Consider the following 17,348-nt stretch of genomic DNA (forward strand, 5'->3'; position numbering starts at 1 on the left):
TGTGGATGAGAACAAGAGGAACGTCCAGACCATCAGCCACATTTGTGTAGCGCGCAAGCTCACTGCATCCGTGGGCTCGGCGTTGTGATATAGACCGATCGGATAGTACCAACATAGAAACATAAGAACCGACATGAGAGAATTCCACGGAAGTTCGACGACTATATTGGAGATCATAAACGCTTGCCAGGAGTAAGTCTTGGAAGGGCGTTCGCGGACTTCGAACAGAGCACGCTGGGCTACGAAGTGCGGCATGATTTGTTGAATGAGTTGGCCGAAAAGGGTAAGCAACATGAAAATTCCAAACATTTGGTTCTGAAGACCCTGAATTGTATTTGATGTGTGAAATAGAGAGAAGCCAACAAACAGGGCAGAAAACACGCAGAGTGCCGTTTTAGAGTAGATGTAAATAGGCGACCTCCAAATTTGTTGAAAGACTCGCACTTGGACTTCACATAGCTGAGCCCAGAACGGAGCGGCGAACTCGCGATAGCTGGTTTTGTCCTCACGCTTGCCCTCGGATGTTGCATGGTATGCGTCTTTCCGTTGAGATCGTTCTTGCTTCAATTCGGCAATGTGTTCTTGGACTCGCGAATACTCGACTGAGTTACGCCACGTCTCGAACCAGTTGATATCTGTATGTGATCCAGGTGCGGCGCCTATCACATCCAGCATCCATTCGGCAGGATTCGCAGCTGGAGGGCATGGAGCACCGCCGTTACGAACAAAGTAGTCAATTAATATTTGTGAATTTTGGCCGACTTCTCCAAAGTAGACAGTACGACCACCAGCTTGAAGAAAAAGGAGTCGATCGAAGCGCTGAAACAACATGGCCGACGGTTGATGAATGGTACACACTAGCATCGCGTTAGTGACACTCGCAAATGAAAGATTAAACACGTACATATTGCTTGCCCGTTCTTCTTCAACTTATCCAGAAGATCCAAAATCGCCCACGATGTTTGTGAGTCGAGGCCTGAAGTTGGTTCGTCCAAGAAAAGAAGAAGTGCGGGCCTAGCTGCTAGCTCTACCCCGATGGTAAGACGCTTACGTTGCTCAACGTTCAGCCCTTCACCGGGAACACCAATGACAGCATCCGCATACTCGGTCATGTCAAGGAGTTTGATCACCTCTGTTACATAGTTGAGCTTCTCTTGACGTGAGACGTGAGTAGGCTGACGGAGAAGTGCAGAGAACTCAAGTGCTTCGCGCACAGTAGCAGTACTCAAATGTAGATCTTGTTGCTGAGCATAGCCGGTCTTGCGTTGAAACGAGTCATCACGCGGTCTGCCGTCGACGAGGACCTCGCCGCTTATAACCCCAATAGTTGTGCGTGTGGCGAGTACGTCTAAGAGCGTAGTCTTTCCCGCTCCGGAGACACCCATAAGGGCAGTTAGTGTCCCTGGTTTGACCCAGCCGTCAACATGATCAAGAATCCTACGATTCTCCTTCCCAATCTTGATATCAAAGCAGACGTCTTTCCACTGGAAAATCGCCGTCTGGCGTTCGATCATTGCGAGGTCCCCGGTTTCGGTTTGTTCCATGGCGACATTGCGCTCCTTTCCATCTTCCAAGTCATCTATAGCCCTACTCTTCTTTAGGGCTTTGTGTCCCCGAGGGAAAACTAGGATCTCCCCTTTGGGTTTCTTCTCAGTGATAAAGTCGGTAGCGACTAGATAAACAGCACCGAGGAGAAACATATAAGCGAATATGACCCCGATATTTCTCCACTTGTGCGAGGCGGTATAACCATATGCTGACGATATGTACCTGTCGCCATTGACAAAAGGCTGTGCTGGAAATGATCCGACGGTGGAACAAACATGATTTGTGAAGTCAACCTCTGTGTAGCCGGGGCCGGACGGGACATAGTTAGGACATGGGAAGATGCGGCCATGGAACTCATTGACAAGTAGTGACTCAAATCCGTAGTTGATAGGGTTGATGTAGGCAATCCAACGAGCCCAGCCAAGCATATATCCCGTCGGGATAGCAAATCCGGTGTACATGCTGAGGCCAAGAAGAAGAAGGCCTGAGAAAGGTAAGACTTGAACCAACGACCTCGACAGTGAAGCCATAGATCGGAAGAACATGGACATTGTTAGAGTCAAAACAAACGAGGTGAAGACGAAGAAGAAGAAAGCGCCGGCTTCTCTCCTCAAGTTAGTCATGAAGTAAAGAACGATGTTAGATGTGATTGCGTTGAGAATCTTATAGGGAAGATCCATTATCATGGATGAAATTGCTTCAGCAGACGGATGATAGAGAGCGTATCGAGAGTGTTTCTCTATAATTGCTCTCTGCGCATAGAGTGTCAACATCTCAAGACCACACCCGAGTGCGTTCATGAGAACGGCAAAGAAGATAAGAGCACCACGTTGAAAAAAGGTGCTTGTATCGTTGTCAAGGTTGTAGAAGATGCTAGCAATGACAAGAGACACAATTGTGTTCCCAAATAAGGAAGAGATGGTAATGCTGGGATCGGCTTTCAATCGTTGATACCCGCGCCATAGGCACAATTGCACCTGCTGTAGATAGGAAAGAGTATACGGCGAGGATACGCGTTGCGCTTTAGCTTGCTGAGCTCGCCGAGACTGCTTGAATTTTTCGAGATATTCACCACCCATTGCAAATTTTGCGTTGTATTTCTTTATGTCCTGCATTAGCTGTGCTCGTTGCGACGAGCTGTTCCATCTTTCTGCAAACTCATCGGGTGTTCGAGGCACGCGGCTTTCGTAGTCTGGTTGCACAACACGCTCAAGCCTGCTAGTCATCGAGGTGAGAAAGTCGGCATCGGTCTGCCGATCAGGGCACACAAAGCCCATATTGAGGAAATACTGCTTTGCTGTTTTTGTAGGGCCAAAGTAGATTTCACGACCTTCGTACAGAACCAGAACCTTATCGAAATAGTCATAAGCAGCTTGAGGAGCTTGGTATAGAGAGACATAAGCGGTAGCGCTGTTGATATCCGTCTGCATGCGTAAGGTCTTGCAAAACTCGATGGCATTTGCACTATCAAGGCCACGAGTAGAGTTGTCCCAACACTGTAAGGGAGCATTGCTAAGACAAGCTTCAGCAATGCTGACTCTTTTTCGCTCCCCTCCAGAGACGCCGCGGATGAAGTCGTTTCCTACGATCGTGTTTTTGGTATGACTGATGCCAAACATAGCCATAATCACGTCTCGCATATGGGTGGCATATTGGACGACATCCACGCCTCCAGGGATGTGTCGAGGCGCTCGAGCGCGGGCAGCAAAATACAGAGTATCGCCAACGGTGAGTTTGGGGAAATGTACGTCAATTTCAGCAGTGTATATGGCTTCTCCCCTGAACTCGCGAGCCATTTGTTTCGCACTCACACCTGAAGAAGTTAAGGATTAGCGAAACTCCTGAGCGCGTCAGTTCAGCATACCTTGGAAATTAATGTTCGACGTCTTATCGACATTAAAGCCATAAGTCTCTCCGGCGATGGTCTTCAAAAATGTTGAACATCCCGATCCAGGGGGTCCCAGGACTACCAGCATCTCTCCAGCCTCCACCAATCCTTCCAAGTCCTGTAAAATCTGAACTCTGCGCTGCTTATGACCCAATGCTTTCCTAACAAGACCAAGAGCCTCTAACCAGACATTACCGACGCTTTTCTGGAAATCGGTGTCGGAACCGAAACCGTGAATGTTTAGATTATCGAAGGCAACTCCTACAGTTCGCGGCGGATATGACTGCTTGTCTTCGGTTTGTATCTGCAACATGGCTTTGCACCATGCCCAGGCATTGAAGTTATCTCCATTGGGATCCAGAGCTGATCCTTTCTCTGCATGAAAGGGATTCTGTCCCGCTGTGGTCTGGGCATTCTGTTTGCTCTGCTCTGTGAACTGTCGGGCGAGTTGATGCACCTCCTCTTCTCTTTTCTCAACGCCAGAGCTAGAAGCTGAAACGCTCCCAGTGTCATTTGCAGCGTTCATGATTGCAATAGTTGTCATTTAGTTATTTCCACTGGACATTCTCAAATATGTAAATTATACTTATAGCTAACATCTTTGATGAGGCTGAGAAAGCAAGCGCAATCGGCACAATGCCTAAAGAGACCAGCCTTCTGGCTCTCGTTTCCCACTCCTGAATCCAAGACCAAAATGGATAACGCGATCCAGCGCAATCATCTCGCTTTCATCCCATTCGCGATGGATAACGCGATCCGAGCAATTGCTTCGGTTCCAGATCCAGAAGGGCAGGTAGAAGGTCAGAGTCCGCCAATAAATGGCTCCCGTCAGCCAAACTCCGCCACATGCCAGTGGCTAACGTCAGCCATTCACTTGTGGCTCAGTTTTTCATTACAGGGGCGCTCTGTAACTCATAGCTCTCCAGATGCTGTCGCCGCGATACAACTGGTCATTCAACCTGAGTTTAGACCTCTTCAAATTCTGCCACGTATTATGCTGTTTTAATCCATTGTCAAACAAACAGCAATACATTTATAGGGTTTTGTGGGTTCTCATCTTGCTGCTCAATTGACATCGCTGTGCACGGTAGGATTGTGTCTCTAACAAGTGTCAGGCAACCAACCATCTGACTCGCCGAAAATGTCCACTACTCCGCATGCCCCGTGGAAGCGGTCCCGTCCAACCTTTACCTTTCCAATTTGTGCATCCGTCATCTTTACCAACGAAAAGAGCGCAGAAAGAGCAAGAACTACACGATGCCACGAGATGCGACGGAGGAGAATGCGTGGAAGGAGAGCATAGGAAATAAAAAACGAAATCCAACCCGCCGCGATCCTGAAAAGCGCCGACAACAGAACATCATAGCTCAGCGGAAATACAGTGAGTGCAAAGTGGATCTTACACAGAGATCGGGCAAACACTCATCGCGAAATTTACTAATCATCATGGCCTTCAAAGGAGAGAGACTTCGTGAGCGTCTAGGAAAGCTTGATGCGCTTGAATCATCGGTAGCACAGGACTCCCCGACAACGGACACAGTGCAATCCGACACTATCCTGGGGCATGATGCTGCGGACTTCTCAATCACAGGCTCAGCGATGGTAGCTTCCCTGGGCTCTCAATCTTTTCTCCAACAATCAGACAGCACGACATCGTCGCTGGGCTTCTGGGATTTGACAACTCATCTCACACCCTCAGACAAAGCCATGTCGTCGATAAGCAATTGGGATCCTACGCTCTGGGACTACACTTCTGAATTCTCACCCTCAGATGCCTCCCCATCAACGTTAGCCATCTCAGACACCATTAAACATTTATCGTCTTCGGAGACTCCTCTATCGGCACAGGGAGCATCGGGACATTTATCGCATCTTCATCCGTCAATTGGAGGAAATAACCGATCTAATGACAGTCTTGATGAATTCTACTTGACCACTACTGTCGAGTGTAATTGCCCCAACCCACATATTCAAGTTCAGACGCGGGATTGCGTTTCATTTAACTCTGTTGAGGTCAGAATACTCAGAGTCGGACCGATCTCACCTCCTCCAGATCCATATACCAACCATCTTCGCCTGGAGACGATCTGTACATTGACTGCGATGGACTCTTTGAGAATGCACGTCGGCATGACGGAGGGGATGATGTGTGAGGACGAAGGGCCCTCGCCGTTCTATCGGCCAATCCGTGCGTCCGCAGATGACACGACCAAGCAAGACATGATTTGCACAGTGCAGAGAATATTCAAGACACTCAAGCCAGACTTACGGCCAAGCAGTGAACAAATTACCGTCGATCACCCGCCATACATTGATGTCCTGCCTTTCCGAACGTTAAGAAAGAATCTCATCCTTCGCCAGCAGGAGGTGGACGAGGATGAGTTCCTCCGGGATGCGGTGACCGGATTAGTGTGCTGGGGAGGAGCGGGCCTTAGCCGAAAGGACCGAGATGCATCTACTGGATACGTCTCGAATGGCACCCCATGGGACAACCGCAGCTGGGAGGCAAAGGCATGGTTTCTAAAGAAGTATTGGAGTCTACTCGGTGGTGAGGAAGGAGAACTTGTACAACAGAGTGAGTGGTGGCGCAACATCAGAGGCGAGGCACCGTTGATTATCGAGACCCTAGTATGAGTCTGTTATCTATCTGACTACGTCGTTCATAACGACCCATGGAAAATGGCTGGTGTTGACATTTGATTTATAGAATTTGGGTCTTTGTTTTTTGCTTTAATGAACAATAGTGTCCTCTTCAGACTCTTCTAGGGGGAATTCGTCGTCCCTAACCAGGCAATAGTCAACCCAACTGTCGTGGGAACCCCCTTGACCATGCAATATATAGAAATAAAGTGTTAATGATTGATGATTGAGACTGGCACATGGATTTCTTTCAGAAAGCTCGTATGTTGTAATTTCGCGCTCATCGAAACGACTTCCGAATATCAATTTTCAAAACAGGAATGTCATCAATTATAATCCTCTAAGGGAAGGCTAAGCTTTGCCAAGCGCCTATCTACTATAGGCTATATTCTAATTATTCTCGTCTGCTGGTAGAAAGGAATTTGAATTTCATGACAGGCTTGATTCAATGTCTATTCCTTCTCAATGATGTTGTACGGAGGACCGTAAGCTTCTGCCGTCTCCGACTTTTTCTCGATGATATTGTAAGGTGGGCCATACGCTTCAGCAGTTTCGGACCTTTTCTCAATTACGTTATACGGTGGACCGTATGCTTCGGCTGTCTCTGATTTCTTCTCGATGATGTTGTAAGGGGGTCCATATGCCTCTGCCGTTTCTGCCTTCTTTTCGATGATGTTGTACGGTGGGCCATACGCCTCAGCTGTCTCACTTTTCCTCTCGATGATATTGGCAGGAGGGCCGTATGCTTCAACAGGAAGCGCAGTAACAATAGTGCTACAAGCTAGAATAGCTCCTAAGATAGCTTTTGTATGCATTGTGACAAATCCGATGACTCTTGAACCTGAAAGTAAGATGGCAGAGTAAATTGTGCTCAACAAACGGAACCAAGCTCCGGCCGCTTGGACTTTATAAGGTTCGTGCCCAGTGCTGAGAAAGTTATACGTTTTGTGCTTGCCGCGACTGGCTATTGAAATCGGCGGGAGCCTTCTATCTGGGCACTGCTCTACCACGGTCTCCGGAGTTTCTTTCACCTGCCCTCATGCTTCGTACGACGTCTTGGCTTGTGTTTCGCTGTTACTGGAAGGTGCTGCAATCTGAAGGATTCTAAGACTTTACCCGATCAACTCTGGTAGAGAAATGCTAAGTGCAAGTCTTTGCCTCTGTAAGCAGGTCTGGTGATTGACGACATTCACACCCGGGGGCCAAGAATGGCTTGACTGTACACGGCAGGTCAAGACCGATGCTGCCGGAGGCCAGACTTCTTGCCAAGCATTCGAATCTCAATCTAGCGCTGGCACAAGAGACCCTTGTACGGAGGCGAAGTCATTGTTCAATGACAACGGTATGGTCGGTTATCTAACCCCTCATTATCCTCCGGACGTTTGCCCTATCGCAAACGCTCGTGCCGACCTTGGCGAATCCTCCAGCACGATGCCATATTGTTGTCAGATGATGGAAACCTGCAATATCGAATCGCAACATTGCAGCCCTTTTCTTCCTTGAAAAAACTTTGATGCTGTGTTCTCCGACTGAATATGCTAAATAGATATGCTATGAAAGAGTTTTACAATAGTCTCGCGAGTGAAGACTCGTCGGAAGATGTACTGGGACATCATCGCCCTCAATCTTGTCGTAATGTTTTTTGCAACTATACCCTTAAGGTTAAGCTATTCTTCACTTTGAATTGTCTGATATTCGTTGCGTCTTGTATTTTGGCCTTCGTCAGCTGGGCGTGGCGAAATGAATTCTATCACTCGGGTATCCGACTATCACCATACAGTACGTGACCCTGTCGAGGATGACAGAAATACTTCAGTTTGCTAACGATTCACCGCAGGCAAGATCTCTCGCTCTATCCCCATTCAGCTTCAGCAAAATCAAGTTCGAGGTGCTCTCTTTAATGATTACAGCCCACCAGTCATTTACAGACAGGAGCCCAGCCCAGAAGTTGATCAAGCTTGGGAGAGCGTCGCACAGATTGAATATTTTGGTGTAACGGCTGATGATATTAGAAGAATTGGCAAAAACCCAGACACAGCGGTTCAGATACCGGAGGAATGGGAAGTTGGCTCTGATTTGTACCTTGTGGAGTTAGATGGACAACATCATCTCCATTGTCTCAATGCCATAAGGAAATATGCCTACTTTGACTACTACTGGTCCCACAAGTATACCAATTTGTGAGTAGAGACGTGCGACTGCAGGAGTCACCTGGGATAACTTTGTGTAGGTCTACGATGCCAGAACGACACAAGGCACATCTAAGTCATTGTCTTGATATCTTACTCCAGGCTCTCACTTGTTCACCTAGTCTAGATCTAGTTCCTCATGTCTGGATGAAAACTCAGCAACATCCTTACCCTGATTTTAACATCAAGCGTCAATGTGTCGCCCACAGCCCTCTATTGGAATGGCAGAAGGGCGTGGGAATTCCAAATATATTCGAGAAGTGGCCGAACTTTCCGCGACCCTCAGGACTAAAGGAGGTCGAAGCTGAAGCTTCTCTTCTGCAGATAGGCGAGGATTTGGGATCATAATGTTATAGAGATGTAGAATTGTGAAGCACTTTCAATGCCACTCACTTTTTAGTGGCACGTCATTAAGCACGTCCATGGCCCATGGTGAATCAGTTCAGTCAAGGCCATTAAGGGGCAGGGAGGCCAACAAAATGGAACTGTGGCAAAATACGATATCCCTTCCACCTGAATTAGGTCGAGAATTGATAGCAAGCCACTGGTTGGTCAGGTTTGACTAGACAGTCAGTCAAGCCATCTGGTGGCTTGCAATGACCACCAGTATCTGATACACCTATTGGTATGAGTACGACTAGGGCGTGCTGCCAAGCTGCCAAGAATCAGCCTCCCTGCAGAGCATCGGATTTCGTACGCCTCCGGATTGATCCAGCGCGTCTTGCCGTCTCTGTTGATAGTGATCTAATTTAGATATATTCTTGATAATCCACTGTGCTGAGAATTGACCGGATTAAGGTCGCGGCTCTACTCATTTTGAAAGAGCGAAGACATAATGTCTCGCAGGGTCAGGAGGTCTACAGCTTTTGACTTCACCATCGCCATTTCAATATTGCTTGCTGTAGCTGCCGCCGCTGAGACCACTAATGGACCCCTTGCGGCCGTGTCAATCTGGAGCGACATTGCCTGGTCAACTGCGAAAAGATGTGCTGCGGATTGCATTGCGTATGATGGAGTATTCAGATGTGGCGTCAACGCAGGATACTACGATCTGGGCATCGAATTGGGATGCGGATGCGCATCGATCAACGGCTGCTACTGTAATACAGGACTGGCCAACTCGGCTTCTGCCTACCTCTCGACTTGCATCAGCGGCGGATGTGCCGAGAACGACCCTGGGTGGACGACCGATCTAAACAGCATGATAGGACTCTATGACGCATACTGTTTAACTGCGAACGTGGCCGCTTCTACAACAGCAGCGACGACGATGTCTGACGCGACTGCAGCAACAACCAACACAGACGAAACGAATGCAACTGGTACTGGGGCGTCCACGCCTGGATCACGAGCCAGCACTACGGCATCACAGACTGCAACATCCAGCCAGCCGACATCGGCTGACAGCCAGAAGTCTCCGGATGATGGATTGAGCAGATCAGACATTGTAGCTCTCGCCGCAAGCCTTGGAGTGGGGATCCCAAGTCTACTTATTGCTGCCATCACTCTCTGTGTGCAGTTGAGGAAGAGGAAGAAGAGGGAGCCACGAGGCGAGAGCATACAACAACCACATAGGCAGGATAGTCGAGACTATTACATTCATCGCCACGAACTCAAAGCATGAGATACGGAAAGAATAATGCAAGGATATGATTGGTTGAATAGAAGATGGTCGGTTTTTGTCGTGCACAATGCGACTCGGCGGCCTGATTTGCTGCAACACTTTGGCCGGATCCAGACTGATGTTTCATTGACGGTGTCCGGGGCTTTCTAACTTGAGTTCTCCTTTCTACAAGAAACAAGCATGGTAGAACTGTATTGTAGTTTGTAAGATGCGTAAACATGAGCATCGAGGGACTTTTGAGACAATGCGCCAATTATTTCCGTGGCTATACAAGTGCAACCTTACTATCCACGGGGTTAACTCTTAAAAACATTCTTCAATCTTGAACCGCTTACGTTATATTCTAAAGATCATAAAGGGCCGAACGGTTTACAAAAACTTTTTGCTGTATTAAGAAGGTGTCTGCTTCCCGGTTAATTATTCTTGCAACAAACTAGGGCGTTGCTTACTGCTGACTCTTTTGGTTCGGAGCACTTATCAGACCTGGTGTCAGCTTGCCCAAACGAAGCGGTTTCTTCGTACACTAGCGGATATGATTGGTGTACGGCGGTTTCATTCCATTCGAGAGGATGCCTCAACAGTAGTGCGGAATTCCGAATCAGCACCTTATTTCCCAAGCGCAAAGCCTACTAGCGAGATGCATAGGCTCTCGGACTATAAGATGGCCCAACTCGGTCTTACTTTCTCAAATGACATCAGGTTATATACTTTCTAGCATATGCCAAGCTGTGGCCCGATCGTTTAGCCCGACCTCAAGCAAGGACAACTTCAAGAGGAGAGCCAGGTACCATGGCGGTCGCATCGATGTTGGAGGCGCTGGACCTCTCGGATGCGGCAAAAGTCCTTACTGATCCCTCAGACACAGAGTTTCAGGAACTCCTCGCACGATGGACTGATATCGACAAGAAAGTCCCGTTTGCGATTGTCATGCCCGCCAGCGAAGATGATATTGTAGAAACAGTGAGTGTTATAGGTCAAGCAACACAAAGTCCACGAGAAATTGATCGTACTTTTCAAGGTCAAAGCAGCTGTCAGCTCGTCGGTGCCATTTGTACCCAAGTCAGGTGGTCACAGTGCGTGGTCCACGATTGGCTCAGATGGCTTTGTATTAGATCTCAGTCTTCTTCGAAAGGTGGACGTCGATGTCGAGAAAGGAACCGCCACTGCGAGTGCGGGAGCCCAGATTCGCGATGTGATGGACGCTACATGGTCGAAAGGGTTTGTTGCTGGTAGGAAATCGCCAGTCTTCTAGGCAAGAAGGTTGTGTGAGGTTCTAATCGATATTGTGTCCAGTTACGGGAACTGTTAACACGGTTGGTTTCATACCTTCGACCGTTGGCGGCGGGTTGACAATCCTGGCACCACTGTTGGGCTACGGCTCCGACAATGTGGTCGCGGCTCGGCTCGTTACCGCAAAGGGTGAGCTGATTACAGTCTCCGAGTCCGAAAATACAGAGCTTCTGTACGCCATCAAGGGCGCCGGCCAATTTTTCGGCGTCATCACCTCTCTTACTGTCAAGGTACACCCAATATCCATAATTGGTAATCCTGAAGGCCTAGTTTGGCATTCGACCTGGATTTTCGATCCATCCAAGGCGCTTGAGGTTGCAAAAGCTGCAATCTCTGTTAAAAGCGCCGAAAGGTCGTACTGTTTAGCAGGGATATTACCCTCGCCTATGACATTCGAGCCCGTTGTCATGGTTATTGGTTCCTATCTTGGTCTTAAAGAAGACGCAATGAAGGCCTTCCAGCCTTTCATTGATATAGGGCCCGATGTGGTCGCTGCTGATGAAGAATTGCCGTACGGGAAAATCAATGACGCCTTTGCTGCTTTCGAAGCTAAAGGAGGATACAAGAAGTGGTATGCTCCAGGTCTTACAGACATGGCTCAATTTCAACCAGAAGACATGGTATATTACCTGGAACAGAAGAGAAAAATCGATGAGCAGTTTCCTACTGCAAAGGGAAGCGGGTTCGTCATTGAATTTACGAGTGACGGAGCTTTCGATGAGGTGCCAGCGGAAAAGGAGACGGCATTCGCGCATCGAGATGTGAAGGCTTATGCGTACGTATTTCCTACCATTGTGGAACTGAATTATTTTCAGTGTGACTGACATGCTGCAGCCATATGCTTTCATGGGCCTCAGACGAAGAATCGGTGAACTCAGCGGCAGTTATTGTGGAGGAGGTTATGGACCACGTGCGCCGAAATCAGCCAAAGGAGAAATACTCGTTCTACCAGAACTTCTCACGAGAGATACCAATCGAGCAACGGTATAAAGGGGCTGAAAGACTGGAGAAGCTCAAGGATCTGAAGAAAATATGGGATCCTCAGGGTGTTTTCACTAAGCAACTACTGTGAACGGAGGATCACAGTTCAGATCCGATCCAGTCAGTCGATGCCGTATGGGGCTCTGTATTTCATTTTGGAGATCCTCTCATTTAATCTCATAGAAATGGCCTGTGATAGCAATGATAGCAAATGATGCCAAGAAAAGGCTTTATCAAGGATCGGAGCGCATGAGTATGGAACGGGCACCGTGCTTGTCGAAATGGAATGCTCCCTCGTGTGTATCAAACTGGTATCTGTCAACTCGATCTTCAAAAATGGACATCGTCTTCAACTGGCAGAATAGTTAGTACAAGGCGTATCGAGTCTGCCTGTCTATAATCATGTACACATAAGACAACGTCGAGACGATCAGGATTGAGATTCAACCAAAATTTGACCTAGAGGTCGTCACATGGAGATGAGTGTGATTTTTGATAATATATGCTTCAAATCGCCAAGGGTATCATTACACTTGTCCCATTACCCAACCTCCCATAAGTTCACGTCAGTCATATCGCACGTCGCAGGTGAGCCTTCATAGCGCCTGTCCGCTCCAAAATCCAGTGCCTGGAATACTCTGGCCCCAATCTTGCCAGTTAAAATCCTCGTCCATGTTTATATCGACATCGTCCACCTGCATGTTGGGCAACCCGGCCGCTCCAGCTGCTGGAGCTGTGGTCTCGCCCCACAGCCACGGAGGGGGATTGGTAGTCTTGATAGCGTCAACCAGGGGCGTGGATGAAGATGGATTCTGGCTTTGGGCCAGCGGATTCATTCTGGCGTCGCTCTGAGTGTTTCCGTGCGCAAAGTTGGCCAAGGTATCGTCCTGTCTCGGAATGTTACCGCCCATGTAGCCAAAGGCAGCCTGGCGTGCGTCATCCATGAATGCAGTCGATAGAGCAATCGGCCAGAAAGTTTCCGGCGAGAATGAAGGTTGCGCCATTGCATGATCGAGAAACTCCAATGCCGAATTGGGCGCTGCACTCGGGGTTCGGCCCATGCTTGTGGGCGGCATATTCGGAGGCTCCTCCTTCGCCCGTGATGCCGCATGAGCCTGCAGTTCGTGCTCTCTTTGCTCTACGGCACCTGGCGGTAGTGGTGGTGCGTTGACCAGCCTGCGCCAACGCTCATTGGCAATTGCACTCTTTATAGGACCTGGCATGGCAGCGAAACTTGCTGGTACTTCCGTGACGCGATCTTCTAACTCTAATGCCTGTGCGGCCGTTGGATCGGAAATGAGCCGTTGAACCTCTGCATCCCGATGCCTTTTGGCCTTCAAGTAAAGCTTCTTGAAAGGTACCCAGACAGCCGAGGGGCCATCGAGCTTCTCGGCCTCTAAGGGGTTTGGTTGTGTGAAGGAGGAATTGAGAGCCGTCCATGCCCGCTCAGAGGTTGGGCCCCATGGCCTCTTCGTCACTTCCATCAAGATATAGGCCACGGCATGCCACTGAGTGTATGTTTGGAAGAGCCATCTCCACTGTCGGCACCTAGGGTCGGTGTTGAGAAGATGATTGTACTCAAAGATCTCGATGGATGCGCTAAATAGACGACTGCGGATCTCGCCAGACAGATGCTCATCATTAGGACCAGGGAACAGAATCGGCTGATAGATGAGTAGTATCATCTTCGCGACAATGACACGGGCTATTTGTGCGGCCGTCCAAAACATGGGATTCGACTCTGACTTGGGATCGCTGAGATATCGAGTTTCGACGCGGTTGTAGACCTCCCTAATCATACGCTCTCGCTCCTCTAGCGTGCTAGCATGGTCTTTGGGGCACACGGGAGCCATGGCCGAGGAGACTGTGTGTAACCTGCGCGCCAGCGAACATATTTCATATCGTATGAGACAGAACGTCATGTCCGTTGTGCCCTCGCGCTGCGGTGGGAACTCCGTGCTGTCAGGATCAATATCCGAATCATTGATATTCAGAGGGAAGTTGGTGTCATAAGTGCGATCCATAATCGTCAAATCTGTCCCCTGATCCTCAGCTGAGCGCAGGTCAAGGACGATTATAGCCCAGAAAAGGCGCCTTCGCATCTCGATTTCGAACGGCGTAAGACCGGGGAATGCAGACCCATCGCGATGGAGGCCGAGAGATGAGCCTATGCGAATCGCAAGGCCAGTCAAAGTCCAAGCAAATCTTGTATCATCGTGTCGTCGGACAAGGACAAGAAACAGGACAAATGCTTGGAGCACAACGATATCATTAGTGGTCAAAAACCCAGCTTTGGCTAAAGCTTGCTCTAATGCAAATCGATATTGTGAGATGAGAACCGGCTTATCCACGCCAAAATTTAGTTTCACCTGCTAGGCGTCAGTGCCTGTATCATCGTGGTTTAGAAGGATAGTCTTACATCGTCATCGTCTAAGGAGGTGATGGCCGAGTAGTATATGGAAAACATGAGGGCCTCCGTTGCCGGTGTCATTGTATCTAGGTTATTCCGAATCTCTCGGATCAACTTGCTGACGGTGGGAATGTGCAGAATCTTGACCAAGGGATCTACATTCTCTTGAAAGACCTGCCATATGTATGGTATTTGCGAGGGGAGGGGATGGAGAGATCGGAGGTCGACGTCGGCTGACCTGTACCCGAAGATGAAGGCGTGATGGTCTCCAGGGCCCTGCTCGACCGCTGTTGCCGGTGTACTCTCGTCATCTGATAAATCGGAATCTTCGTCTGTAAGCTTCTGCGTTTCGGCTCGTAATTCGTCGAGCTAGTCCGCAAGTTAGCATATCGAGCAAAGCAGGTCTTGTTTCCAGTAACTATATGGCAGACGTACCTCATCTGTAATCTTCGACCAAAACGCGCTACTGACGTATCTGGTCTTGCCATGATCATTGATCACCAGCCTCCCAAACTTCTTGTGTACGTCGGAAGCCGTTCTGTGCAAAGGACCCATGCTTGTGTTCTGGCCTGAGATCAACCTGCCATGTGCGGGAGTCTCGCTGCTCGCACGACCGAGGGCGGCCGGCGAGTTCTGGCTGGCATTGCTTCCGCCGCCGACACTGGCTGCCCTCTCATTCGAGGAGCCACCGGATCCCGCGAGGGTGTCTGAGCCAGTGTTTGCCGCCTCGGGCGAGTTGCCACTGCTTGAGTGATTTCTCGCCGTCTCGAGTTCGATCTGTCCACTGAGATCTTCCACGATGCCCTCCAGCTTGCGCAGGCGCTTCATCAACTCGATCTCGCGCTCGCTCGAGGGCTGCTTCGGGGGAGCATTTGGGTCCTTGGGTCGGGGCCGTCGCGGCGCACGCCCGGGAGCAGGGAAGATGCATGATATCTGGGCTCTCCTGCAGTTGGAGCAGGGCATGTGCTTGTCACATCGCACCTTTCGCCGGCGGCAGGTCACGCAGCTTCGAGGATTCAGCTGGGCGCTCGGGGTGGCGGTGGGCGTATAGACGGAGGCGCCGGCGAGGTTGGGATAGGTGTGCGGCTGAGACGAGGCGACGCTCGGGGCGGGCTGGCTGTCGTTGGCAAAAGCATCGTCGGCAAAGTCGCCGTCCGGAGTAGTCGGGCTGGACTCCATCGCGACCGAACTGCCGGAGCGCGTGGGTTACGGTCTGCGTAGTTGTGCTACGGAATCGGTGGGGGAGTCCGGATGATTTGAATCGTCGTCAGCAGCGCCAAGGGAGCGGACACAAGCGTTTAACCTCCGTCGCAAGATTGTGGCCAATCCGTGCACCACTGCGCCGCGTCTGCTGAATTCCGCCAGGCTCAGTTTGACGGTCGAGATCGTTTCCTTTTCTTTTTCTTTTCCTGTTCCTATTCGCGTTGTGGTTGTCGTGAGAACGAGTTTGTTCGTGGTATTGAGATTGAGGGTTTTTGTCGGGCCTTGATCTGACCCTCCGGGTTATTGGCTTTGTTTTGCGGCGACGAAAATGGATGACGGCACATGCAACAAGAATAATAATACCGGTACACCGCGCCTTTCCGGGCATTCAAAGTCAGCCAGTTCACTGACGTTAGTTAACGTTAGGCACTGGCAGCCAGCCGCATACAAGTGCGCACCAACGCTCGGTCCCGAAGAAGCCCGTCAGGATCCAGAATCCAGAGTCCAGAACCCAGAATCTAGGCACAAGACTCAATTCAGTCCAGCACCGTCCTTTCCGGATGCTACCTTGCTGGATTCGGCTCGCCGGTTAAGAGTCTCTTATTAGTCCAACCCGCAAACCGTTGGCTTGCAGCGCTGGATTTGTGAATCGCCGGGAGCTGACCTAGGCCTGATTGCTGATGCCCCTACTGTTACTGGGACTGGGACTGTGACTCTGACTCTTCTCTTTGCTGAGTCAGTCGCTCATCGGAGGTGCGGGGCTCATCAGAGCCGGCGACGGATGGTGACGGTGACGGCGCTGAAGCAGCTTCCGAGGCCGATTGGCTGAAGGAGATTGTGTGCTTGTTTTCCGTCCGTTGGGGAAACGGGTGTCTTCACTTCGTGTTTGGGCAGTCAGAAACAATGTGAAGAAAGACTTCGAGCTGAGAGGTGCTATAGTATACCGTTACGATAAACGCAACAGTTCTCCACAGCAAAAGATCGCAATGCAAAAGGTGAAGTGCCGTTGATCTTTGATCTTTCATTCACCGCATTCGGCGGACTATCAGGAGCTCGGTGTGTGGGTGTGGGGGGGAGCTCGAGGGAGAAGAAATCGTCATCCCGCTCTCCAAAGGATTGCATTCTTTGACTCAACTACGGCAATGGGACTGCTGTGGCTCTTTTCTCTTTCCTTAAGGCTTTTAGCTACCTACCTATGCTTGCTATGTTCTAGCCCTCGGCAATTCATCCTGCCCATCTCTCTTTGGCTCGGCCGATAAATCCGATGCTGTTTGATGCACGCCTACCATCTACTATGCTACCACTCTACAACTGGACCTGCACTTGATCCTTCGTCCCACAGCTTTGCTTTCAGCGTATGATAGTCACTGGTCACCGAACTCCGAACTCCAAATGCTGTCATGCTGTGCTTGGGTCGACCAAGAAGCTTATCACCGATAGAGCAAGCCGTGATGAGCCAGTCTACCGTACATATTCCATCATAGACATTCCACTACGAATCCTTGCTTCAATTGGCAGGTAACTCACCGCATGGTACATTGTACTCGCCGGTTGCCAACCCAGAAAATGAAACGT

General features: G+C 49.7%; 4 protein-coding genes across 4 annotated transcripts; 1 reads left to right on the plus strand and 3 right to left on the minus strand.

Annotated features, from left to right (window-relative positions):
* Positions 1-857: 857 nt before the first annotated feature.
* UCRPA7_8609 (putative abc drug exporter protein) lies at positions 858-1,976 on the minus strand (the record flags this gene model as incomplete). The annotated part of the gene is made up of 1 exon (XM_007921121.1): positions 858-1,976. One exon carries the CDS (start codon positions 1,974-1,976, stop codon positions 858-860), a length of 1,119 nt encoding a protein of 372 aa, XP_007919312.1.
* An 8,717-nt stretch (positions 1,977-10,693) lies between these two features.
* Positions 10,694-12,251, plus strand: UCRPA7_8610 (putative fad binding domain-containing protein; the record flags this gene model as incomplete). Its single annotated transcript, XM_007921122.1, has 4 exons — positions 10,694-10,849; positions 10,908-11,118; positions 11,183-11,954; positions 12,014-12,251. The coding sequence occupies 4 exons, from the start codon at positions 10,694-10,696 to the stop codon at positions 12,249-12,251; spliced, it is 1,377 nt and encodes a 458-aa protein (XP_007919313.1).
* Positions 12,252-12,756: 505 nt separating this feature from the next.
* Positions 12,757-14,013, minus strand: UCRPA7_8611 (putative fungal specific transcription factor domain-containing protein; the record flags this gene model as incomplete). The annotated part of the gene is made up of 1 exon (XM_007921123.1): positions 12,757-14,013. The coding sequence occupies one exon, from the start codon at positions 14,011-14,013 to the stop codon at positions 12,757-12,759; it is 1,257 nt and encodes a 418-aa protein (XP_007919314.1).
* A 548-nt stretch (positions 14,014-14,561) lies between these two features.
* Positions 14,562-15,749, minus strand: UCRPA7_8612 (putative fungal specific transcription factor domain-containing protein; the record flags this gene model as incomplete). The annotated part of the gene is made up of 2 exons (XM_007921124.1): positions 14,562-14,939; positions 15,006-15,749. The coding sequence occupies 2 exons, from the start codon at positions 15,747-15,749 to the stop codon at positions 14,562-14,564; spliced, it is 1,122 nt and encodes a 373-aa protein (XP_007919315.1).
* Positions 15,750-17,348: the final 1,599 nt, after the last annotated feature.

The sequence above is a fragment of the Phaeoacremonium minimum genome (assembly GCF_000392275.1).
Source record: "Phaeoacremonium minimum UCRPA7 unplaced genomic scaffold PA7_03_scaffold_601, whole genome shotgun sequence".
Classification (NCBI taxonomy): domain Eukaryota; kingdom Fungi; phylum Ascomycota; class Sordariomycetes; order Togniniales; family Togniniaceae; genus Phaeoacremonium; species Phaeoacremonium minimum.